Source organism: Citrus clementina, unplaced genomic scaffold (genome assembly GCF_000493195.1).
Source record: "Citrus clementina cultivar Clemenules unplaced genomic scaffold, Citrus_clementina_v1.0 scaffold_4, whole genome shotgun sequence".
In the NCBI taxonomy this organism is placed as follows: domain Eukaryota; kingdom Viridiplantae; phylum Streptophyta; class Magnoliopsida; order Sapindales; family Rutaceae; genus Citrus; species Citrus x clementina.
This window is the reverse complement of record NW_006262274.1, coordinates 19,706,863-19,733,282: the sequence shown is the minus strand read 5'-3', so window position 1 is coordinate 19,733,282 and position 26,420 is coordinate 19,706,863. Positions and strand designations below refer to the sequence as shown.

General features: G+C 34.2%; 2 protein-coding genes across 2 annotated transcripts; both read left to right on the top strand.

Annotated features, from left to right (window-relative positions):
• The first annotated feature begins 11,687 nt into the window (after positions 1-11,687).
• On the top strand, positions 11,688-13,483 carry LOC18043672 (aspartyl protease family protein 2). The gene has a single exon (XM_024185312.1). It carries the CDS (start codon positions 11,904-11,906, stop codon positions 13,242-13,244), a length of 1,341 nt encoding a protein of 446 aa, XP_024041080.1. The 5' UTR covers positions 11,688-11,903; the 3' UTR covers positions 13,245-13,483.
• A 10,606-nt stretch (positions 13,484-24,089) lies between these two features.
• Positions 24,090-26,214, top strand: LOC18044027 (transcription factor bHLH30). The gene is made up of 2 exons (XM_006437678.2): positions 24,090-25,008; positions 25,695-26,214. The coding sequence occupies exons 1-2, from the start codon at positions 24,397-24,399 to the stop codon at positions 26,175-26,177; spliced, it is 1,095 nt and encodes a 364-aa protein (XP_006437741.1). The 5' UTR covers positions 24,090-24,396; the 3' UTR covers positions 26,178-26,214.
• Positions 26,215-26,420: the final 206 nt, after the last annotated feature.

Below are 26,420 nucleotides of genomic sequence, written 5' to 3'. Positions count from 1 at the left end.
CCATGTTAAAATAAATATTGAAAACACCATCAAAATTTCTTGAAATTTCATTATTTGAAATAAAAGAATGATTATTTGAGAAACATGCCACAACAATATTAACTCAACTTGTTTCCAAAATTTATTTTGAGCTTTATCAGCTCTTCTTTGACCATTATTGTCTTCCCAAGTTGGCTAACAATATAATTAGAGAGTATACTTATACGAATATGAAAATTATGATTATTTTTTGCACTTAAATCTAGGGTTTATAGGGCTTTATGGTGCCAAAATGAAGAGTCTAGGGAACTAAAATGGAGATACGTGTAAAACGATTGCTTGAAATATAAGTTTTTTTCATCTTTTTTTAGATTGCCTATTTAGTGGGGTTAGATAAAAATCATTTTTTGCTATGTGTCAGCTTTTATTTTTTTTATTTTCCCTTTAATTGAAAATCTTATTTTACCCTCAATGATAACTAGCAAACTGCATTAAACTAACAATGAATTAACAGAATAATGTTTTGAACTATTGTTTAAAAAGTAAGGATGAAATAAGATATTGACTGAAATCCTAAGGGTGAAAATGCTTTTTAATTTCCCTTTTTAAAATTGTGTTATGGGTGAAAGAACACATATCTAAATACCCTCAGCAACCACTTTTTCAAAATTAATTTTATTACCATAACATCCATTTAGTAATTTATTAAAAAGGACATGACAATATTATTTTCTACATAGATTCATAGTCTTACCAAATGATGACATGTTCATCCTACCTTAACCCTACTTTTTGCAACACTAACTAGAATTTATCATAATATATAAGCAAAACCCACTTATTAAAAGAAATTTAACTAGAAATTAGAATTCAAGCCATAAAAATAAAAAGATAACGCTTGCTAAAAAGGTTAATGCTTCTTAAATAAATAAGTAAAAATATTTACTATGCTTCAAAAAGACTTTTAATATTTTTTTCAATCTTCGACAACTCTCGATGAGGAATGGATTACAATTCGTTGTGTTTCTATTATTTTTATATTTTCATTCATGATATTGTAACTGAATAAACAATAACAAGAGACATGAGGTGAAACTCTATTTGCAATTCTTCTATTCTTTTGTATTCTATGAATTGGTTTGATCATTGAAGTAAAAAAAAAAAAAAAACTGTACATGCTTTTACATATGCTCGATAAATGTCAAATTGTTCTTTGACTAGTGCATCTCTAGTTGAGTTATTGTAATTTCAATTAGGAGGCAGAGGTCCATAGAGCGAGAGAAAGAGAAAGCATGCACTTTCTTCCCTTTTTTATTTATTAAGAAAATGTTATCACAAAAATTTATTTAAATAATTGTATGTTTGGCATTTAAGAGGGTTTGTATGGTAAAATATTAATTTTTAAATTTTAGTGATGGGTGTGTTTAATAAATTAGTGGAGAGAGTATTAGTGACCCACCCCTGTGTTGTTTTGCTAACACCACTCAGTTCCAAAATTACCCTATTAAGTATAACTCCTTATACTTACTAAAACAAATTTAAAATCAAAGGTAATGTAAAGAACATGTCAAAATTTTAAGGTGGTCAAATGTTCATATAACAAAATAAAGGTAATGAAGAGATAATTTCCCTCATGTTTTTTAATTAGAAGGTAAAGCAAAACTTTATAGTATTGAAAAAAAAATCTCTGAAAATCATTTTTAATTTTTTATGAAATGTTCATTTCCTTTTTTGTCCTTTTTCATTCTAAAAATTCCAAATTAAATTGCACGATAACTGTTCACCTTTGTTTCATTTGCAATATGAATGCTCATGATTCATTATCATTCATCTCTAACTTTCATCTTAATCACTAAATTTTGATATGCGAATTTAAGTAAAGTTGTAAATTTAGGGATGCACGTTTAGATTCGGTTAACTTGAACTGAACCGAACCTGAAATTGAAGTTCTAAATTTAGGGGCGGGTATTCCAGTCCGGTTAACTCGAACCTTACCGAACCTTAAATAAATATTGTGTTCGGTTCAGTTTTGGCTAACCTATAAAATTCAAACAGGTTAAAAATTAGAGCCTGATCGATTTTAATTTCTGAAATTACAATCTGATCGGGTTCACCTTATATATATTAAGAAAAAAGAAATTACTCTCTCAGCTCACCTCATGCACAGGAACGTCATACGCCCAAATTCAAAATCCCTAACCTAATTGATAATTCCTTTCTTCCCTTTTTTTTTTTTTTCCACAACAGCGGCAACCGCAGATGTCTAGCCCCCGAGCCCCTTGATAATTCAAAATCCCTAACCCCTCTAGCCACATCCGTCAAGCCCAACAGCCCTTGCTTGCTTACTCTTACAATCACACTCACAAACACCTAGACTTCGCTGACGCCCAATGCTTGTCAGTTTTGTTTCGGCGTTGTAGCTTCTAGTCATGATTTTTTATCCAGCTGCTGTCTATGCTATAGACTCATGGTTTCCAATCAAGGTTATGATCCAAACCCATTATTATTTTTATTTTTATTATTAATATAAACAATTGATTTTAAATTACTTTTATAGGGTAAATTTGATTATACCCCTTTATTAGATTGACATATTTTAATTTAATATCTAAAAGTATGAAAACTTCAACTTACCTCCAAATGCCATTATTTTTAACAATTAACTGATGTTGACTGATTAAAATATGAGAATGCCCCTATCCTATCTAACTAATAGTTTTGTGAGGTTAACAAGGATAATTTTATTGCTCCCCTTAAGGTTTGACATATTTCAAGTTAGATGATAAAAATAAATTTATTAATAAAACTCCCTATAAAAAAATTGTAATAGATCTTTAGAAAAATAAAATTAATTTTTACTTATATTTTAATTTAAAAAGCAAATATAATAATAAAAAATTCTATTTATAATATCACCACAATGAAAATAAAAAAAAATAATTTTTATCCTTATCCTGAATTTAAATCATTAATCAATTAGTTAACTTTTACCATCCAAAATAACATTACTACTCTTCAAAATATTTAAAAGACAAATTAACCCATAAAATTTATTTACATTCCATTACTCGTTACAAATTACTAATATAATTCAACGGATTGAAAATTAAAAAATATATAAAATTTAGGAAACTTCAAAAACTGAATCCTTAACCCCTAATCCTAATCCAAAATTTTTATCAGTTTCAATTTTTATTAATATTAATTGGCACAAATTTTAATCTTACTTATTTCCTATTTTTAGTAATAATTATTATTTTTATGAAAAGCCATTTTAGTATATTTTTCTTCTCAAACATGAAGCTAATGGGTAAAATAATAAAATATTTAATAATTTAAAATATTTAAGTACATCTAATATTTATCATTTTCTTAGAATAATGTTGATAATTTTTTATTCATTAATCTTATGAATCTTGAACAATAACTCTTTTCTAATTTATGATCAAAATGTTAAAATGAAATGTTATAATATTTTAAAATAAAATTTGAAATGATTTATTGAAAAAAATATTCTTGATTTGCGCTTTGAAATCTAATAAATTACTAGTCATGCCATCCACTACAATTTATCCTTAATTAAAATTTAAAATTGTAGTTAATTTTTTTTCAAATTCTTTTTTCTATTATTCTTCATCTTCTTTTTCTTTTTCTTCTTATTTCTTCGTCTTCTACTCTTTTTTTTTTTTTGGTTTTATCTTTGTTTCTTTATCTTATTCGTTGTTCTTTTGCTTCTTTCTTCTTCTTCTCTGCACCAAATCAGATAATTCTCCGCATTAATCAACGTTATTATAATAAAAATTAAAGTTTACAAAACAATAAAAAAACTAAAACCTCAAAAATTATTAAAAAAGGGAATTTTTTTTCTCTCTCTTCTTCTTTCTTCTTCATGTTCATCCTTCCATTCCCCGTTCATCTTCTTCTTTTATTTTTTTTTTATTTCCTATTTCACACGCTTAATAACTCCACAACCAGTTTCAAATCAGCCCAATAAAACATGTGCCCATTGTCCAGCAAAACCCATAACCGTGTGCGGCCATGCTAGGCAATCCTATGGCCACTCATGGCCATGCTAAGTAAAACCCATGGCTACGCGCGGTTGTCATACTGAGACCCAGTTTTTTGAATGGTCTATAGAAGAAGTAAGAAGACAAAAATGCTTGCAAAAAGATGGAAGCTTTAGGTGTTTTGTTATGTTTTCTTTGCATGTAATGACTATGTTTAAGGCTGAAATTGTTTGTTTTGGAATCATAGGATTAAAACACTAATTAAAGAGTTGTTTTTATAATTATTATAAACAGTTGATTTAAAATTATTTTTATGTAATGATAATTGGCGATGGCTATGTGTAGATTGTGGCTTTGGCAAATTTGATGCTGGCCGCTAATTTGTAGAAAATCCTTTGACTGAAATTTTTTGGATTTTAACTATTGTAACCCGAATTCAACCTGAATCAAAATTTCAATCCGAATTATCAAATTGAGCCGATTTCAATTACTAATCCGAACCAAACAAAAATGAAATTAATTCGGATTGGGTTGATTCGGTTTCGCGTTCTCAACTCGATTGGGTTCAATTCTTCAACCTGATCAAGTTGTAACCCAAACCAAAAACCAAAAAATTAGAATTGAAACCCGAATTGCTCAACCCTAGTTCTAATAACTGATGAAATTTACAAATTCTCTCAAAAATTCCAATTAACGGATGTCAATTTCCACGGGAAGTCGGGAATAATGAATAAGAGTTCTGATCAGGTGCACAATTATCTTTGCAAAGGATAAAAAATATAAAATTGTAAGTTTTAGAAAATTGTGTGTTTATAAACCGTGGGTTGGAAATATTATCACCTTATTAGTAATTCATAAAAATAAAAAATAAAATCCTTTAACCCATCCTAAGGATTAGAGATGGCAAAACCCCGGGCCGGGTCCGGGTATTGCCATGACCGGACCCTGCCCGGATGCAACCGGTCCGGGTCCGGGTCCAGGCCGGGTTTTAATCCGGGTACCCGGATTTTATATTTTTTAATATTTTATGTGTATATATTTTTTATTTTTTGGTAATTTTATAAGTTTTAAATTTATTTCAATAAAATTTGACATGAAAATATAAACTTTAAGTGTTTAAAACTTTATATATGTATAATAAATAAGTCAAATAAATATAAAATATTTAAAATAATATATATTTTATAATTTTTTTAATAAAATTCGGGTTTCGGGTTTATCATGTGATGCCCAAGACCGACCCGGCTTCATACCCGGGCCGGATATTACCCGGCCCGCAACGCCCGGGTCCGGACCGGGCGGGTATTTTTGCCACCTCTACTAAGGATGGCAAAATCCTCTACGGGTTTGGAGTCCCATGGGACCCCATTGCAAATAGGGTGAATTTTGAATAATTTTTGAAAAATGGGGTGGGAAATGGGGGAAAAAAATAATCCTCAATTCTTAATGAAATAAGTTTGGTTTTGTACTCTCCACCCCACACCCAGCCCATTCCCCATTTTATATAAATATTTTTTATTTTTTATTTTATCAATTACAATGTTGGTTAATAAGTTTTCTTTTTCTTTTTACCTAATATAAATAGGCTACAACTAAAAGAAAACTTTGCAATATAATTCTTATTCAACCTTAAAACGTTGTTATATTTTTTTTTCTCTTAAAGTACTACTCTTTTCAAGCGTTTTTCAGTTTTGATATCATTTCAAGTTGGAGAATTTTTTAAATAGTTTAAAAACTTTAAAATATTGTTATGATTTTATTTAAGTCTCTAACTTTTAATTTTACTGAAATCATTTATTTATTTCTACTATAAAGTAAGTAAACTAGGGATGGAGAAATCTTCCCTCACATGGAGATTCCCCATCCCTACCCACTAAATTTATTGGTGAGTAGGATCGAGAATGGAGGTAAAATTTTTAATAGGGTAAGGAATGAGTTAGGCCTCCCCACCCACATCCCATCCCATTGACATTCCTAACCTAGTCAATTGCTCAATTAATCCTAGAATTTTATTGCCCAACCTTCTATAGTTTGTTGAATCTTGAATCTAACTTTTAAGGCAAAAAATTATATTTTGATATGATATAATTTAAAATTTAGATAAATTTGACTTGCAACAAGTGAAAAGAAATTGTTTTAAACAATTTTTGAAAACACTGGACTAACTTCATAATAGATTCTAATTCAAAGGATTAATGGATTTAAATATAAAGCTAATATATAGCTTTTCTAAAAATAAATAAACAAAATAAAAAATACTTGGTCAGATTAGCAGTAGACGCATGTTGAATTGGAAGGAGGAAAATAGCATTTAGTTAAAACAAAAATATATGGCCAACCACATAAATTAAGTAATGATAGAGTTATAAATTTTTATACAAATTTATTTTGCACAAATTGATATGGTATAATTCAATTAGTTGGATTAAATATATCTTGCCCACATAATTTATTTTTATTATTTTATATTTTTATTTGACGAGTGAAATTAAGAGATATTTTTATACAAAATAAATTTATACGAGAATTTATAACTCTACCATCACTCATAATTAAGTATCGAAATTCATCTAAAAAGTTTGATATTGAAGGTATTTGTAGTTCATGTAAAAGAAAACATAGGTATCACTGCATTTAAGTTCAGATCCAACAAATCTAATAAAATAATAGAATATGTAAATAAGCCAATCTACATGTAGATTATATAAAAACAATGCCCTAATCTATGTAACCCACCCCCCGGCCCTTTTTTTTTTTTTTTCTAACTACAAACAGTATTAGGTGGTAGATCTTTGACTGTGCCCCTTAAATGAGAAATCCAATCCATGACATCGAGCTGAGAAAATGCCCTAATCTATTCCCAAAAGCTGAGAAAATAAAAAGCACTGACTGTACGTATTGAGCAATACTTCCACGGATCTTGCTATGTTAAAGACTCTGTATGTAACACAGCAAATGGGGTGCTTCCACGCGTTGCAGGAGAGAGGAAAAGCAACCCAAACTCAGCTGATGCAAGGCCAGTTTGCACTGAGCTGTTACGTACAGAATCTGCAACGTAGCCTTGTCCTACTTGCACATGTACACGGCAATTTATTAATCAAATGAGCCATTTGTACACTTGCCTGTAAATGTTCATTATTTATTAATATACCCTGTCTCTGTAGCCGCATGCTTCGTCTTCAATTTATTATGCGAAACTTGTATATAAACTGTAAATTTTGCGAACAGATCAAATTCGAAGATTCACCTCGATACAGAAAAATAGAAATATACAAAGTTAAATACTCCTTTAATCATAGCATTTTGCCAATTGCTTAGTTCATAATTATTTGAAAGGAAATATTGGTCCTGATGAAGATCTACTTTTAACTATTATATTGCCAGTCTTATTTGATCTTGTTTGAATTTAAATTGTGTCAAACAAAATTATTACTTTTAAAAAAAACTTAAATTCACTTCTAGACAATGATGCTTTGAGTAATTTTTTAAAATGCAAAAACTAATTGGATAATTGGTCCCAAAATAAACAATTAAAGTTGAATTTACTCGAGCATACAAGAAGCCGCTAGCCTTAAAAAACGGAATGCCATTTCAAGATGCGTCTTTGTGAATTTGGATGAAATAAGAGGATACAAGCTAGTGATACTCATGCAATATACGTGGTCGAGGATGCTCGTCCCATTTCTTTCCTTTTTTTTTTTAATGGAGATTCAAAAAAAAATCTCTCTCTGACAAATTAAAATAATTAAAGAACCTTGACACACACACACAAACATATATATGTTATATATGTGTGTGTGCGTGTGCGTGCGTGCGGGAAAGATCTCATCCTTAGTTGGCCCATATTTTCGAGCTATGCGTGGTTTTATTTGGACAGCAATAACAGTGTACATAATTCAGACTCTCGAAAAGTGTAAATAGTAACATCAAAGGAAAAGAATAAAAACAAGAGAGAGAGAGGACATTCAACATGGACTGGGCTGCAATAGTAACATCAAAGGGCCCAGTTTTCAATGAAAATGTCCGGCGTTGCATGTGACCTAATAGTAGACTAGCTAGTGAGTGTATCGCCGTGCATATCCGACTGTTTTATAATAGACTTTGGACTGTAACAGTGCTCGTAATGATTTTGGTTTGGGATACGAGTTGTGTAAAATCTATTTCCTAGTATTGATTGTTTTGTATTGGATTGAAATTGAAATTGAAAATTGATCCATTTTTGTTCATTCCGTCCAGTCCATATATACGTAGACATAATCGATAACGTTTCCCGTCGTAGTCATCATAGACTACATTTGTAAAAAACATCTCACGGATTCTCAGCCTCCCACCAGTCACCAGAGTGATTGATTGCATTTGCATGCAATATGCATCTCTCTCTCACTTGTACGTACTCAGAGAATTGAGAGAGAGAGTGAGAGATGCTGTAACTTATCGTTAATATTATTATTATTATTACTATTTGGTATTTTGGCGCATAAACGTGTGCAGTTGAGTGTTGGGAGGCGAGTAGCAACTTGCAAGCTAAGACGGTGCACGTGATTGATTAAAAGTGGTTAACTGACAAAATGCTATCAGACAATAATACATCGTTGGATTTGGATTTGAATTTGGTGCCGACGCGCCTCTCTCTCTCTCTCTCTCTCTCTCTCTCTCTCTCTCTCTGTGTCTGGTCCTAATTTCCCACAAACACAATAAGGGAAACGAACCAAGAAGAAGGCAAGAAAGAATGGGTTATTTTTAGGAACCTCCCCGGAGGTTTTACGTATTAACACTCAGATAAAATGTATTGATGTATTTACAGATACTTCCCTCCTTGTTAGTATAAAATATGTACGGTATTAGTATAAAAGGATAAACATGTAAATATATACTTTAATTTAAAAAATAATTTAAAGTGAACCTCGATGTCTGAGAAATCTTGAATGTTATACCTTATTAACCAGATATGGGAAATAACCAGCAGACAAAAGAAAGCCACCAACGCACTTGTCTCTCTCTTTCACGCACTTATCTTTCTCTTTCACATAGGCAAAAACTCAATAGTCAATACCATAAGCAAAAGCCAAACATCCACTTATCTTTCTATTTCTCAGAAGCAAAAACCCAATACCATTCCCGATCTTTTTTTCTAAAGCTGTGAAGAAATCAAGATTAAAAAAGATTTTACCTTTAAATTTTGGTGTTGGCTCAAGTCTTCCATAATGGCACCGGCCGAGAAGAAGCTGAAGGATGGGAAGAAATCCCGGAGGAAGCCGCCTCTGGCGAGAAGAAAAAGAAGCGCGTGAAGAAGAGCATCAAGGCGTACAAGATCTACATCTTCAAAGTCTTAAACCAAATCTATCTTGATATCAGAATCTCAAGCAAGGCCATGGGAATCATGAACAGATTCATCAACGATATTTTCGAGAAGCTTGCTTGGGAAGCTTCAAGGCTGGCGAGGTACAAAAAGAAGCCAACGATTACATCTTGGGAAATTCAGACCATTGTGAGACTTGGTACTTCCTGGTGAGCTGGCCAAACACGTTGTTTCCGAGGGTACCAAGGTTGTTACTAAGTTTGCTTCTTTCTAAATGAAGTTTGATGCATTCGTCAGTGGATTTGGGTGCTGTATGATTTGTTTAGTTAGTGATTTGGGCTTTGAATTTTACTAGATGAAGACTTTTTTTTTTTTGGTGGGTTTTTAAGGTTTGTTTGGATGTACTTGAAATTGGGATTTGACCTGGGTGATGTGCATGTTCATTATGTGAGAAAATGAAAATGAAATATGATTTCTAAATTGTTTTCTTAGTTCTTTACTGAGTTGTGATTAGATATTGTAAAATTCTCTTAAGTGAAATAACTGCTTTTTTTTTAATAGGCGATATAAATTGCTTTACATGGAGGATTATGTTGGTCTATTAAACGTTTTGTAATTCCAGTAATCTTATTTTCATCGGTTCTCAAAGCTTTGTTTAATAATTTATTATTTTGGCAGGAAGGATATTTTAGTAATTTCAACAGTTTATTAACGGTCTATTAACAGTCAATGTAACGGGAAACTAACGACAGGGAAACTACCTGTAATTACATCAATACATTTCATCTGAGTGTTAATACGTGAAACCTCAGGGGAGGTCCCTAAAAATAACCCAAGAAAGAATTCATCAACTCAATTACAACACCAATGTGTGAAAGAGTGTCTAACTGTAATATGTAATAAATACACTAAGGTAGTGTTTACTTTCTGGAGTGGGAGTGTAGAGTGTGGATTCCTCCCACTCCAGTGTTTACTTACCTTAAAAAAAAGGGGAGTGAGAGTGGAAATCCGTGGGTCCCATTCAATTTTGAAGTGGGGAGTAGGATTCCCACTCCCGTGGGGGGAGGTGGGAATGGGAATCCACTCCCCTCTCTTCCCATTTTATCCTTATAAAAATAAATAAATAAATAAATAATATTTAATAAAATAAATAATATCATATTTAATAAAATAAAGGAAAAATATCTACCGTCCACCTATTTTTTACACCTTTTTTAAAAATGCACAATTCTTTCATTTTTTGGCTCGAATCCACCCAAAGTTACATTTTTTTTTCACTTTTCCACTTCCGTTTGGAATCCGTTAAGAAAACTAACGGAAACTTTAAAAAATAACCATTTTACCCCCAAAACAAAAATTACAAAAAATAATTAGATTAAATCTAATTATTTTCCCCAACGGTCAATAAATAAATTAATTCCATAACCATCAAATGCATGTTTTTTTTTTAAATATATCTGTAATTAGAATGCTAAATTATAACAGTAGTATTAAAAATAGTCCAATCTCACAAATCATCAATTGAATTTAAGATAAGTAGAGTTTTATTATTAATTGAGTTATAATCTCTAGTAGTTAAGATTTTTTTGTACTTCATTAAAGTACCAATAATGATATTCATCATTAAATCTTATTATTTTTGGTATTTTTTAAGGTGAAATTGTAATTTTCGTTTTGGGGGTAAAATGGTCATTTTATTAAGTTTCCGTTAGTTTTCTTAACGGATTCCAAACGGAAGTGGAAAAGTGAAAAAAAATGTAACTTTAGGTGGATTCCAACTAAAAAATGAAAGAATTGTGTATTTTTGAAAAAGGTGTAAAAAATAGGTGGACGGTAGATATTTTCCCTAAAATAAATAATATCATATTTATTAAAAATAATAATTATATCATATTTATTTTATTAAATTTAATAAAATAAAAATAAATAAATATTATATTTAAATTAATAATATTAAACATTAATTTTAATAAATATTAATTATTTATTTATTTAATAATAATAAATATTTTATTCTAAAAAAATATTAATTTTGTACTATATTATCAATAATAATATTTCATTTGTGTTGCTATTATTAATAATTTTTATTCACATAATTTAAATTTAAATTAATAAAAAATTATGATTTACATAATTAAAAATATTAGTAATTATTATTAATTTATAAATATAATAAAATATTTATTTTATTTTTCATATATATTTTTTATTAATTTTTTAATTACAAATTATAAATTTGTACATAAGGATAAAATTATAATTTAAAATAATTTACTCCCAATTCAAGACAAAGTAAACAAATAATTAGAATTCTGATTGACAATCCATACTTTCATTTAGTCTAAGTAAACACCCTACTCTCACTCCCACTCCACACTCATAATCCAAAAATTCCCACTACTCAGGATTCCCATTCCAATCCAAAAAATAAACGCAGCATAACAAAAGAGTTACTACTAATGTACGGTACGGTCTGCAAACTGTAAAATTAGTACAAATACAAATACGTATAATCTACGGTCTTCCTTCTGAAATCAAAGTTCAAAAATCAAAACCTTCTTATTACCTTTTCTCTCTCCCCCGCCCTCTCTCTCTCTCTCTCTGAGCTCAGTTACATGCTGCGGGCACTCCCTCTTCTCTCTCCCACAGCCACAACCATGTTCACAGTTTCCCTCCGTTCACTCTCTCTTCTCCTCCTCATAGCCACCGCCGCCACAGAATATCTCAAACTCCCACTTCTCCACAAAACTCACCATACCCCCAGCACCACCCCGCTTTATCTCTCCCATCTCCACAACCTCAAATCTCCCATCACTTCCGGCGCTTCCTCCGGCTCCGGCCAGTACTTCGTCTCCCTCCACCTCGGCTCCCCTCCTCAACACCTCCTCCTCGTTGCCGATACCGGCAGCGACCTCATCTGGGTCGCCTGCTCTGCCTGCCGCGACTGCTCCCTCCGCTCCCCCGGTTCCGCCTTTCTCACCCGCCACTCCGCCTCCTTCTCTCCCCACCACTGCTTCCACTCCACCTGTCAGCGCCTCGTCCCCCACCCTCGCCACAACCCTTGCAACCACACCCTCCTCCACAGCCCTTGTCGTTACGAGTACGAATACTCCGACGGCTCTATCACCGAAGGCTTCTTCTCTAAAGAACTCATCACTCTCAACTCAAGCTCCGGCAAACAAATTCTGCTCAAAGACTTCCATTTCGGCTGTGGCTTTCATATCGCCGGTCCCAGCCTCACGGGCGGCAGCTTCAATGGGGCCCATGGAGTATTGGGCCTGGGTCGGGGCCCCATTTCGTTTTCCTCTCAACTGGGTCGACGTTTCGGCAACAAGTTCTCTTACTGTCTCATGGACTACACTGTTTCTCCACCGCCCACGAGTTTCCTCGTGATCGGGGATCACCAAAACGACGACGTTTCCACCAGCCCGAAAATGAGCTTCACCCCATTGCTTCTCAACCCTCAGTCACCCACATTTTACTACATTGGCATCAAGAGCGTGTACGTTGACGATGTTAAATTACGAATTAACCCTGCCGTTTGGTTAATCGACGAGATGGGTAACGGAGGCACTGTCATCGACTCTGGGACTACCTTGACGCTCTTTGAGGAGTCGGCTTACCGCAAGATACTAACGGCTTTTAAACGGCGAGTGAAGTTACCGAGTCCGGCTGAGTCGGTTCTGGGGTTTGATCTTTGTGTTAATGTTTCGGGCGTGTCGAGACCGAGTTTCCCCAAACTGAGCATTGAACTCGTGGGCAAGTCGGTGTTTAGGCCCCCACAAAGGAATTATTTTATCGAGACGAGTGACCAAGTCAAGTGCTTAGCGATCCAACCTGTTAATCCCGGGTCCGGGTCGGTTATAGGGAATCTGATGCAGCAAGGGTTCTTGTTCGAGTTTGATAGAGACAAGTCGCGGCTCGGTTTTACACGTCATAGCTGCGCCTTACCTTGACTCATCGAGTCTCAACACCACGGAAGATGTTTTGGGAATCTTTTATTAATTATTATTTTTTTGATATATTTATATTTATAGTTATATTTATGAGATTAATTGATGTTAAATAAGTAAAATATAAGTAATGATTTTCGGCATTTGGGTATATTTTGTCTGTATTTGTCTCGAGGTGGAAAAATGGTTTGCCTCTTTGTATTTCACGTGACTTTTTGGCAGAAAAATAAAATAAAAACAAACAAGGGAAAAATCATTTGTGATATCGTACTCTTACGCCAGATCAAATCGTCTGTTACACATTACTCGGCATTCGATCTATGCACTTTACATAAATAGTTCCATGCGGTGGTGCAAGTAGTTCACAACTAAGTCGTGTCATGTCGGCCAGATTGCAAAAATCTAAAGTCATTTTTACTCATTTTGGTTCGTGTCTGGCCGATCCCTAAAGAACGACCTTAACAACCCACTGCATTCCATTCTATCCTCGTTGTATTGGGTCCAAGTTCTCTTTTTTTCTAATTACGTGAAAAAAAAAAAACAGATTTCAGAGGAAAATCTTACAGCTATGTTCAAATAGTTGTCAATTTTGTGTCTAGAGATGGAGACGTGGTGGTTAAAGGGACAATTTCAAAAATCTTTCGACAAACTCATTACTGTCTTCGTTTTCATTAGATTTTTTTCCATATCACCATAATTTAAGCGCTTGGGAACAACATTCTCTTGTTACATCACGTCAACCCTCTTATGTCTCAACTATAATTTGTGGTGGTCCAGGCAGCCCTGTAGTGCCAGCACAGTTTTATAGATTAATTTTTCAATCAGTCATTCTTGACCCTCAGTGACATAAATTGACAGTTGATTTTCATTTTCAAGCTGATTAGTTCCTCACTACCAACCCTACTCATACATAAGGTTAGGTAATAAGAGGCGATTTCATTTTTTTGCAAGAAGTTATTTTTATATGCAAATGCAATGTGGCTTCTTTTATTGTAGCTAGCTAGTTCATTTAAAACAAAATCGCATATGTTCATTCTTTCCTTCACAATTGAATTTCGCATTTATTTCATCCATCTTTCTTGGATAAAAATAGCAAAGTTCATTACTCAATTCACATGGTTTCACAGTAGCCCCGGAGTATTGGATGCATTGAACTCCATATTAATTGCCACGAACTATCCCTTATGCTATTTGGTGAGATGAGCTTGAAAAAGCACAGCACAGCAGCCAATTCACTGCCATTAAATAAAAATTGATTACGCGGAAAAAGCAAATAGTCGCATGCATGATAAGCAAATTAATTTAAAAGAGTTAACTAAACCAGCTGGTAGAGCAAGATAAGAGGGTTAATGCGGTTCAGGAGGGCAGTTATTTGGCAGCTAAAATGAGTGCAGAGCCAGCTGTCGAGATGGGAGCAAAGCTAGGGCATCACGTATTCCTCTCACATGATTCCTTTCCTACAACGAAGTTTTATGCTTGTTTATTCAATGGGGGGAAGGGGGCACATCCCCCCGTGTTTTATACTGAAGCTCAGAGGAACGGTGGGCTGTGCGGCTGTGGGTGTGGGCGCACTGCAGTCACTGCCTCATTATCTTTATCTTATGATTTCCCATCTTTGTCGACTTCTCATCTTCTGTATTTCTTTTCTTCATGTGCATGTCATGAGCACCAAATGATCCACAAGCAGTTGTGTTAGCCCAATAACATGTCGATCCATAAATTTGGTTTGGGCCTAGCTGCTCAATTTTACAGCCCAAACTAGTTTAACGGCAACGGTAACGGTCACGTTAATTCCTAACAACATTCTCAAAAAAAAAAAAAAAAAACCTTGATGGTTCAAATCGTTAAACCCCTGTCGGACAGTGTCATGCCTACCATTCTCTATTATCAAGAAGAATTCGAAATTCTTTGAAGGCAATTAACAAACCGCCCACTTTTATTCAAAGAACCAAGATTCCCCCAAATCCAAGCCCTAACAAATGCCGGCTTCGACGCTGGGTCCGTTGGATGTAATCATCGACATATTAAGCCGACTGCCTGTTACGAGTGTCCTGGGATTCAGATGCATGCGCGTCAAAATCATTTCGTTCTCTGATCGACGGTCAAGATTTCATCAACCTCCGCCTCAAGCAATCCATCGAAACCAACTTCAACCTCAGCCTCATTCTTTCAGTTTTCATTTGTGGGGAGAGCAGGATTTACTCTTTAAGCCTGGATTCACTTGATGGTAACTGGGTAGAACTTGCTCACCGTTCAGGCATCATATCTGTGAAGTAATTGGTTCCTGCAATGGATTACTGGTTTTGCAACCATGGAAAGACCTTGAGGCAGGTATAATTTTGTTAAGTCCATCTACTAAAAGACACAAAGCATTACCATTGAAGGATTGGGATTATATCATTGGGTTTGAATATGATGCTTGTAGCGATGATTATAAGTTAGCCGGGATTATCGTGTTTACCCAAACAGTGCACTACACTTCTGTTGCCGGTTAGCTAGTCTGAATCCAGAACCTAGTAAAGATGACCTAGTGCCTGTTGCAGTTAGTAATGGAGGAAATTTCTTGTTCGAAGTTCTAAGTGGACGTTTATCTCTAGTTTGCATGTATTATGATGAGCAGGCTTGTGATATATGGGTGATGAAGGTGTATGGGGTGAAGGAATCTTGGACTAAACCTTTTACTTTACGATAGGGAGAAATTGGATTTATTCACGTTGCCCAACCTTTCGTTTATTCAAGGAGTGGGGATAAAGTTCTAGTGGATAAAAACGAAACAATGGGAATTTTTTTCTGGCACGATCTAGAGAGGCAGAGAGTTGACAATATTGTGGACGTTAATCGTCCCGAGCATGGTTATGATTATAAAACAATCGTTTATGTGGATAGTCTTGTTTCAATTAATGCATATAAAGGGCATAGGTGATCGGAGGCAAGGAAGACAAACGCCTAGTTAAAAGAGGTAAAACTCATTTGAAATTTTAATATTTTTACTCTGTTTTACAACTTACTGATCCTACTCACTGCACAGGGATTAGAGTAATCATTCTAACCATAGAGGGACTAGTTAACTTTTTTGAGGAAATTCACTATTTTTCATTATTCTTCTTTGTTTCTTTACAATGGATGATTTTTTGCCAACTGAATTCAAATTGATTTTATCAGCATGCAGATAAAAAGTTAGCGTGGGATCTTGTGAGCTCTTAATGCAATTCTTAGTAATGCGCTCAAATGTCATGCTGAATTGATATATTGTCGGATGATCCTGAGAAGTGTATGTATATTTGTAATCGATGTATCTTGGGAGTTTTTTTTTTCCCAAATCAATTTGGGTTGATATTTGTATAGAGGTTTGATACTGAAAAATTAATAGCTAATCTGCGTTTGGAGGATGCTTAACTCATAACATTAACTAAAATGCACTCATTCTTCTCCTCCAGTTATGTCTCTATATTCTGTGTTTTGCATGAACTAATTTATTGCTGGTTTCTGTTAAAATACTTCAAATCGGCTATTTATAGGCCCCCCGACATTATCTCTGTTTTACAAATTTTATTGAAAGGAAATTGTACAGTAATGAAAATGCTTTCGAAGTAATGCTGAGTGCCAGTTTCATCTTTTGCCATTGTTGACTTGACAGCATTTGTAAATGACTCATTTGGCATCAGGGAATGCTTTCTAATGCTAACTTGCTGGATTTCAAGTATGAATGAACTCAAAAAAGCAACTAAAAGAGCCATGATTCAAACTCTTTCTAGCTCTTAATTCTGGGCTTTTCGTTCTTTTTTTTCCCTCCATTTTTTTTTTTTTTTTGGGTGTGGATGCATAACTCTATATGACATTGATGAGAATGTGGACCCATTAAAACGAAATAATTGTGGATCAAAGTAACAGTGGTAAAATAACTCTCAGATAAGGAGTACTCACTATCATTTTAGGCATCGTGAGGCCAAAGGTGATGATGATAAACAGTTGTCCACTCTTATCTTATCTATCACTAACAAACATTTTATCATTAGATAAGACCAAACTATCACAAGTCCTTAGCCAATTCAATATAGCTTTCTATCAGGCATATCATTTTCATCCACTGTGGAAGGTATTGTTCTCAAATTTTTAGTATTTGATTACATTCGAAACTGAGTGATTGATGTACACACAATTAAACTGAGTGATTGCCAGGTAATTTCCATTTGCATCTAGATTGCTTATCAGATAATTCACCAAACAAACATTTGGATACAACATTTATATAAATCGAGTGAAGGCTATATGCTATAATGAACTCATGTGAACTAGCTAGCGTTATATTCAAGCATCTTTCTTGTACCATCGATAAACCCCTTGTATACTTTTTTTTTTTTTTTTTTAACATATAATTATAGTGGCTTTGTGATGCTTCTTGTTGTGGTATTAATGAATGTTCAAGATTCATGATATAAAATAATTATGGGCATGCATGGAACATGGAGGAATCAATTTACCTTTGCGTTAAACTTCAGCTTGTCTAAAATCAGAGACAAGGCCTTTTACTTTCGGCTAGCTTGGAAGAAATGATAATGTTGTACTTGTAAAAGAGACTAATGGAGGAGATGCGGAAGCGCCATGTCCCACTTTAGGGATACACTTTTTGGGAGTTTTCTTTTTTATTTTTCTTTTTCTTTTGAGTCTATAGTCAAAGGAAGGAACTGCCGCCAAACCAGACAAAGAGAAGACTCGAAAACATTTTATTGTTATTGTTAATGCATTTGACTCGTCCTGATTGGGACTGCTTCGGCCACAAACATTGCCCGCCCGCCCCGAGTCAATGTACCAACACGGCTTTATGAAGGAGGGTGTGGATTTTGGCTCAAACATGAGATTCTGTAACGGCCCACTAACAGATCTTCTTGATTGAAATGCCTAACTATCGGATCATTCCGACCGTCCAAATTCGTTGACCATGTGCATTTGCATTTCCATCCTTTTTTATTATTATTATAATAATAATAATAATAATAATAAACTAACTAAACAAACCAGAATTCTATCCTAGTCTAGATAGTTCAACAATGGTACTTTGCTAGACTGTTGACAGTTATGATATCCGGCTCTCATTAGAAAAGCCTGGGTTCGAGTCCCCAATAACAAAATCTACTTTGTTAGGTTATCTTGCATTGTTTGATTGGTAGTCAATTTTTAGGTATGAGAGAAAGCCTCGTTCTTTGAATTAATTTTTAAGGTTGAAAGAGACTTAAGATCATTGAGTAACATCGAGATTTATTAATAATTTTAACTCCATAAAAAGAATTCTTGAGTTACTTTTGAAGTTGAGAAAGATCTAAAACCACACATGTTGCTACATAATATTAGTTTCTCCAAAAAAAATGCTTAACTCCAAACTAAATCGTTAAATTATTGCCGAAACTTGTGTGTCTGTTTTTTTTTTTTTTCGTTTTAACTCTCGGACTTAAGATCATCAAGTAACATTGAGATTTATTAATAGTCTTAACTCCATAAAAATAATTCCTAAATTACTTTTGAAGTTGAGAAAGATCTAATACCACACAGATTGCTGCATAATATTAGTTTCTCCGAAAAAAATGCTTAACTCCAAACTAAGTCATTAAATTATTGCTGGAACTTGTGTGTCTTTTTTTTTTTTGTTCGTTTCAACTCTCGGACTTAAGATCATCAAGTAACATAGAGATTTATTAATAGTCTTAACTCTATAAAAATAATTCCTAAATTACTTGTGAAGTTGAGAAAAATCTAAAACCATACAGATTGCTGCATAATATTAGTTTTTCCGAAAAAAATGCTTAACTCCAAACTAAGTTATTAAATAATTGCCGAAACTTGTGTGTATGTTTTTTTTTTTTTTTCGTTTTAACTCTCCGATTGATTACAAGCAATGTGTAGAAAGTATGCTGATGCAGGATTCCAAATAATTAAAGGAGAACAAAGATGATCATTATCAATAGAAGTAAAATCAAGTACAAATTCCCGCAAAGCCACCGACCTGTAAACCCACTAGTTGATGCCATCAATTCCCATTTGCGTGCATTGCACAATCGCTCATTGACGCAACTAGTCATCATCGGGGAATAAAGAAAGCAACTGGCAGAATTGTAAAGATTCAATGCATCATCAGTCCTCGATCCTTCGCATGCTTAAGTTGGATCCGGCACAAAATTAAAATGAAGGAGCCGCTAATTAACTATTGAAGATCATAATTGAAGTGTATTACGAGCAATAATCGATGCATGCACATAAGTCGCTGTAACTCGATGGGCAAATGATTATGATCATGTAACTTGTTGCATGCAACATCAATTTAGCATCGGTATTGCGTTAATAAATCACTTGGATTGGCAGTCTCTTGCGTCAATGAGCGATTGAGATTAATAGCTGGCCATGACTCTAATGGATTATCTAAAGCTGTAAATATAAATAATCAGTTAATTTATTTTAGGAAGTTGATAATGATGAATGAAATTTAGTTGCTACTGTCACCATCACTATTAAAGACAAATCTGATGGCTGATGGCTGATGGTGCCTGTGAAATGACTGATCCATTTCCTCATTGAGATGTAAGGACCAAAAGGTAAAATTCTACATTGCTTGCGAATAAAAATTTGTCATTAATTAAATTACACTTTTCACCAAAGCAATGTAGAGATCTTGGGGACCCGACATGTGTGCACGACATAGCAACAAATAAAAAGTTCAACTTTTAAGTTTTCACTTTCATTTGATGGTTGGCCAAAATAATAATGATAATAATTGAGAGCAATTATCCATCCAACAAATCTTGTTTTCACTTAATTTCATCTGCAAAAACAAGCATAAATTGAAGTGTCTCGCTGTATTAACCATGACAATTTAGCATGAGTCTGACAGACAGCCCCGTTTGTTTGGACAGTTGATGCATGGTCAGATAGGTAATTGTCACTTTCTAGGCTAACAAATAATCAGAAATAATTGTGGTGTAATTAATGTTTGGGAAATTCACGCAATATGCCACATATTACGTGTTCCCGACAAAATAATCTTATGTTGCCACGTAGTTGATGTCTTCCACTAGCACGTTCTCGACCGAAAGCTTTTGATTACGGCCATTACATTCCCATGGTATTTCTGTCCGAATATTAATTTAAGAAAGGTGAAAAGTTAGCTAAACTTATGACTTACCCGTAAAATTTTGCTCCTTTTGTAAATTCTCTATAGTTTTATCATAACTTCATTTGACTTCTACAAGAATGTTAATAAAACTAAGAAAATAAAAATAAAAGTTCTCCCTCCACTCGAGGGAAAAAATGTCATACTAATTTAGTTAAAATATTTAATTTATTTTTATTGATGTGCCAAATGACGTGTCACTATCTGATTAGCTCAAGTGATCGATAATTATTAAGTTTTATTATTTTCAATCCAAATAATGAATTTCCACTAGCAGTACATCGGCCAGGGTATAAATAAAATATCTCTCAACTAAGTGTTTATGGTATCACTAATAAAAAAAAGGTTCAAAATAAAATAATTAGTTTGTGTATAATAAATCCTCCTTTTTCAAACTAAATCAAATAATTAGTTTGCCCAAATTAATATGAAATCAGACCCTTAAAAAGAAGTTATATAGTAACAGCGTCATGAAAAATTTATGGGTCGACCCAACTTTTTAGTACTTATACATGTGATATCTTTATAAATTGTTGTAGTTTAAACTTTTTTTTTAATATATTACAATCAGAACTCTACTGATATTTTACAACTAGACATCAATCAAGACTCTCCTTGATAATTCTAAAATGGCACAGCTCGAACAACAACGCTCAATTTAATATGGGAGGGAAATATATTTTACCCCTAAAGCGGAGAGTCAAATAAAATCTATCAAAGGGGAGGCGAATCCCAATAACATGCCCAAGGTTATTGGACGCATGAGTTACCAATGGACTACGAGCCCATTGGCGTTGTAGTTTAAACTTACACATTATAGCTTGACAAGATTAAGCCAAAACGTAGGTATTTGGATGATAATCGCCCTAAAGTTTGATTGATGAAACAAATTAATTCCCATGCCTTACAATCAAGTGTTTCTAAGTCATTAGGCTATACTATAGATGATGTGAATGTAATAAATTAAAATGGAGGTAGTTGTAGAAAATTCTCTCAATTTTTTTTTTTTTAAAGTTTGAGTCTTTGTATTTGATAATTTCTTTGTTTTGAGATAAAGAGGGAGACCGATCGAACAAGAAAGCTTTGACACCAAATGCGGAACGAATTCAAAACCCCACTCATAATATAATAAGCCAGATGTAAGTAATAAGTTGCTTCTCTACGCCATGAGGGGCAAGAAGCAGCAGGGACGCCATAAGCACTTTTGGGGAAAATGGCTTACTGAAACGAAACGTCACGACAACGTGGAACTGATGTCATCATAAACCCAACAAACAAAACTACAATAGGGGGAGCTTCTCGTGGGAAATGCTAGTGGTAGTGCAGCTATCATCAAATGTTTGAATAGGGTATTAAAAAAAACCACAACTTAGAAAGGTACACAAAAGATGAAAAGATAAAAGAACAATGGGGACCAATGCACCCATGCGTGTGACCACAAAGAGAAAGGCCTCTTAATAATAATAATAATAAGTACTCTTCTCTAAGCTTCCTCACACGCAAAAGCAAATAGCATGAATGATCTACAGAAAAAGAAAACTATATGACACTGCCTAGTGACTGATCTAATAAGGAAAAAAGAAAACCTCCGTACAAAAGATGTGCAGGATTAGGAGCACGATGGGAGACATTGAAATGTGCTTGCTGGCTTTTAGTATGTGATGATTTTAGTTCACATCTAGTTCGGTTAAGACAAAAAAATGAAAACATCCTATTGGAGAAATTGTTTACATAGAAAGTTTATAAATTAATATGTAAGGTCCAATAATAATATTTAAAACATGTAGGGCGTTACTTTCTTTTTCATTAATATGGGTACGATCAACTAGTAAAAACGGTAATGAAGAGAAAACCAATGGAATCATTAGAAAGTATATATTCGGACAATCTTTAGAGGAGGAGTATCATACCAAATAAAATCTGAATGAGTGATAGTCAAATTCACCAAATAAAAGGCAATACCATTAATTGACAATAAATAAATAAGAATGACCTCTCAATATTATTTGTGGATATACCTAACCTATTTTAACCACCCCAAATATCCATGTTATATTTTAACAAGTAAAATCATTAAAAGAAATTCATAAATTCACTAAAAGGAAAATTTTTTTGTCATCATTTTTTTTCCTTCATCATTTTTCTTATAACACAAAGTAATCTGAATAGGTGAGTAGATTGTAGAAAAAAGGGTAGGTAAGTTGGTAAAATGATTTTTGTTTTACTTTTTGTAACCAAGCTGTTTTATAACTTTATATAACCGTATTAATTACCCAGGTCCTTGTTGGTCAAGAACTTAAGAGGCATGATTCTTCTTCTTCTTTTCCGCACTTTTTACTTTTTTACCGTAAACACATCATATGATATAAGGAGCATTAAACCTCTTTAAGGCCAACCAGCGAGCCGATTGCAGCAAAATCTAGGGCTCGTGGCACAGGAAAAAGGAAAAATGGCAGTGATTAAAATCCCGGGTTACCGTGCCATATGCTAAAAGTGATTTGAGACATCTATAATTCCATAGCCTTCTTGGCCTTTGTAATTAAGTTGTAATAGTCACTCTAACCTGAAACCACATAGGATAATTATCAACTTCTTATAATTACAATTCAGCCCCAAAAAAGAATGTAGTTAATCAATCTTATTCATTTTGGGAGTTGAACGAAATTTTGATTTATGGGTAAAGCTCTCCTTGGGAAAACGCATGCAGAAGAAGCAGCAGCTGTTGCTGCTGGCTGTCGCTCTAAACCAGGCTAATGCTCTAAGCTATTCATACCAATGACTTTTCCAATCCCCATTTATTTAGTTGATAATAAAGTAAACATTTCACGCATGCCAATTAGCTTTTGCAAAGCCCGTTTATGGTTGATAATAAGTTTCTTGGTACACAATTCTCTTGTATATTCATTCAATACATGTAATGTAACTGAAACCCAAGAAAGAAACGAGAGAGAGAGAGACGTGGAGTGTGTTCCAAGACACAATGATTACATGGTCTTGGGGAAGCAGAAAGGGTGGCGTGGAAATAGCCAAGAGTATGGAAGAACGTGGGGCTTGAGCTTGAGCTTGAGCTTGAGCTTGAGCTTGACCGAGAGCGAAAGGGGGCTAGCTACGCTAAGCTAGGCTGAAAAATCCAAAAAAAAAAAAAAGGTTATTGTTTGTTTTATTGTTTAGCTAAGGCTTTAATCATGATGATATAGTAGTATCATTTCTTTCTCTTTTTTTTTTTTTATCTTTTGGTCCTTGGTCAGTCGACAATCTGTGTGTTGTGTGTTCACTGTGTTCGTTTTTGTGTTTCCCATCCCCCACTCACTCTTTCTCTCTCCCACTGCTCCTACACAGAGTGTAATTATACGCACCTTGAACCAATCACCAAGCAACAAATTAAAAATATTTGTTATTTTCTTCATACAAGCAGTCCCATTTTAACTTTGTGCTTGTGCATAATTTTATAATAAAATAAAACTAAAAGAAATAAAAAGATCCTCACCCACGAAAGCTACACTGATGAATTGAGAATGCCGTAACAAGAAAGTAAAGGAGACTAGTAGTACTACTACTTACCGCCTCTCTCTCTCTCTCTCTCTATATATATATAAATACAGATCCTCATGAGCCAAGAAAAAAACAAAGAAAACAAAAAGATACCTACAAAGCAACCCCCACAAAGGCGTGGCAGCAAAAAGAAAAAAAAAAAAGGGGGGGGAACAAAAAAAACCTAACCCCAACCCAAGTGAAAGATATATGAAAGATCATCATCATTCACCATCACCACCACAAGAGAGCTAGCTACCACTGAAAAGTCAGTCCATTTTCTTCTTATGTATGTAAACAAACTTATAAATCAAATTAAAGGGAGCTCTAGATATATATCCTTTTCTTCTTTAAACCTTCCTTTTGGCAGAAGCAGAAGGCCGTGATCAACATGATAATCACAACCTGCAACCTCTACAGAATTTGATAATTAGTACTTTAAAAATAGAAGAGATCATCACCATCATGTGCGGTTTGAAGGAAGACGATCAAGGGCAGTGTTCACAAACTATTCATAACTTACAAAGCTACCAAGAACAGTTATTTCTTCATCATCAACAACAACAGCAGCAACAACAGATGCATCAGCAGCAGCTGCAGCACCACCACCACCACCAACAACAGCAGCAAAGAGGCGGATTGATAATCCCTGAGGTTTCACCAATCCTACCGTGGTCACTCACTCAGGTTCACTCGTTCAACCCGGCTCACTTTGGACCTAACCCGGTTCGTGAACACGACCCATTTGTTCTCCCTCCTCCTCCTCCTCCTCCACCAACAACATCATACGGGAGTTTGATCAACAGATCAAGAGCTCCTGCTCTACAGTTTGCTTATGATGGTTCATCAACTCATGATCATCTCAGGATCATTTCTGACACTCTTGGACCAATGGTTCAACCCGGTTCAGCCCCCTTCGGATTACAAGCTGAATTAAACAAAATGACTGCTCAAGAAATTATGGATGCTAAGGCTCTTGCTGCTTCTAAAAGCCACAGTGAAGCTGAGAGGAGAAGAAGAGAAAGAATCAACAACCATCTTGCTAAGCTCCGCAGCTTACTCCCCAGCACAACCAAAGTAAGTCTCGTAATAAAATCAAAAAATTAAAAATTATTATTATTAATTTTTTTTTTTTTAAAGGAAACCCTTAGATATCCTCATGCGTACAACATGGTGTATATTATATATATATATGGGGGTGTCATATGCGATATGCCTTTTTGGTTCCCTTTTTGTTTTGTATTATAAATTATAATGAGTTTGTTTTCATATTCAAAGATCTCCTTTAGATCTTTCTAGGATTCTACTTAGATGGTTGGTCTGATAATATATGCAAAGCCAAGACCAAACCTAGCTTTAAGATACATCAAAGGTAGTTACATTTCTTCTCTTTTTGTTCGCATCTTTAGGGAAAAAGAAAAATTGTTTTGTCTTATGGTTCGTTCGTCTGAGTCTAGCTAGTTGTAGTTCCGAGGAGAAAATTAAGCAAAACACAAAAGGAAATAAGCGTTGATGTCGCTCTAATGACACGATAAAGAGGAACCAACGGACAGTTGAAAAGCTTCCTTTGGAAATTTCTTGCCGGACATATATAGCATTCAAACTATCAGGACATTAATTGAAAAGAAATCAATAAAGAGAGAGAGAGAGAGACAAAACTGCTGGGACATTCTTGTCTGACATGCATTACAGGTTTAAAATGAAGTAATAACAAGTAACCTTAAATAATTGAAATTATTTTGCGTTTGATTATTAATATGCAGACGGACAAAGCTTCTTTGCTAGCTGAAGTGATCCAACATGTGAAAGAGCTAAAGCGGCAGACTTCATTGATAGCCGAAACGAGTCCGGTACCTACCGAAATGGATGAGCTAACCGTCGATGCATCGGATGAAGATGGTAAGTTCGTGATTAAAGCTTCACTTTGTTGTGAGGATAGGTCTGATCTTTTACCTGACCTAATAAAGTCATTGAAAGCTTTACGTTTGAGAACTCTAAAAGCTGAAATCACAACACTCGGTGGACGTGCAAAGAATGTTTTGTTCATCACTGCGGATGATCAAGATTCAAGTTGCAGCAGTGCTACTGGTGAGCAGCATCAGCAACAACAACAACAGTACTCTATAAGCTCGATTGAAGAAGCATTGAAAGCAGTGATGGAGAAGACTTCTGGTGATGAGTCTTCTTCTGGGAGTGTAAAGAGACAAAGAACCAATATCAATAACCTCGAACACAGGTCCCTTTAAATTTATCTCATGTGGGTGTTTTTCTTTCTTTCTTTTTTTTTTTATTTTTTTTTTCTAAATTTTCTTGGTGTGTTATGTGTGATGATGGTGTGATCGTGTACTTACATGAGCCCTGAAAATAGGAAAATGGAGAGAGGTAAGGGAAGGGGGATAGACTATAGAGAGAGAGCTAATTAAGATGAAGTGTTTGGCAGTTTGTGATGATTGATGGTTGCTGATGGTGATGGTGATTCTTCCCATTTT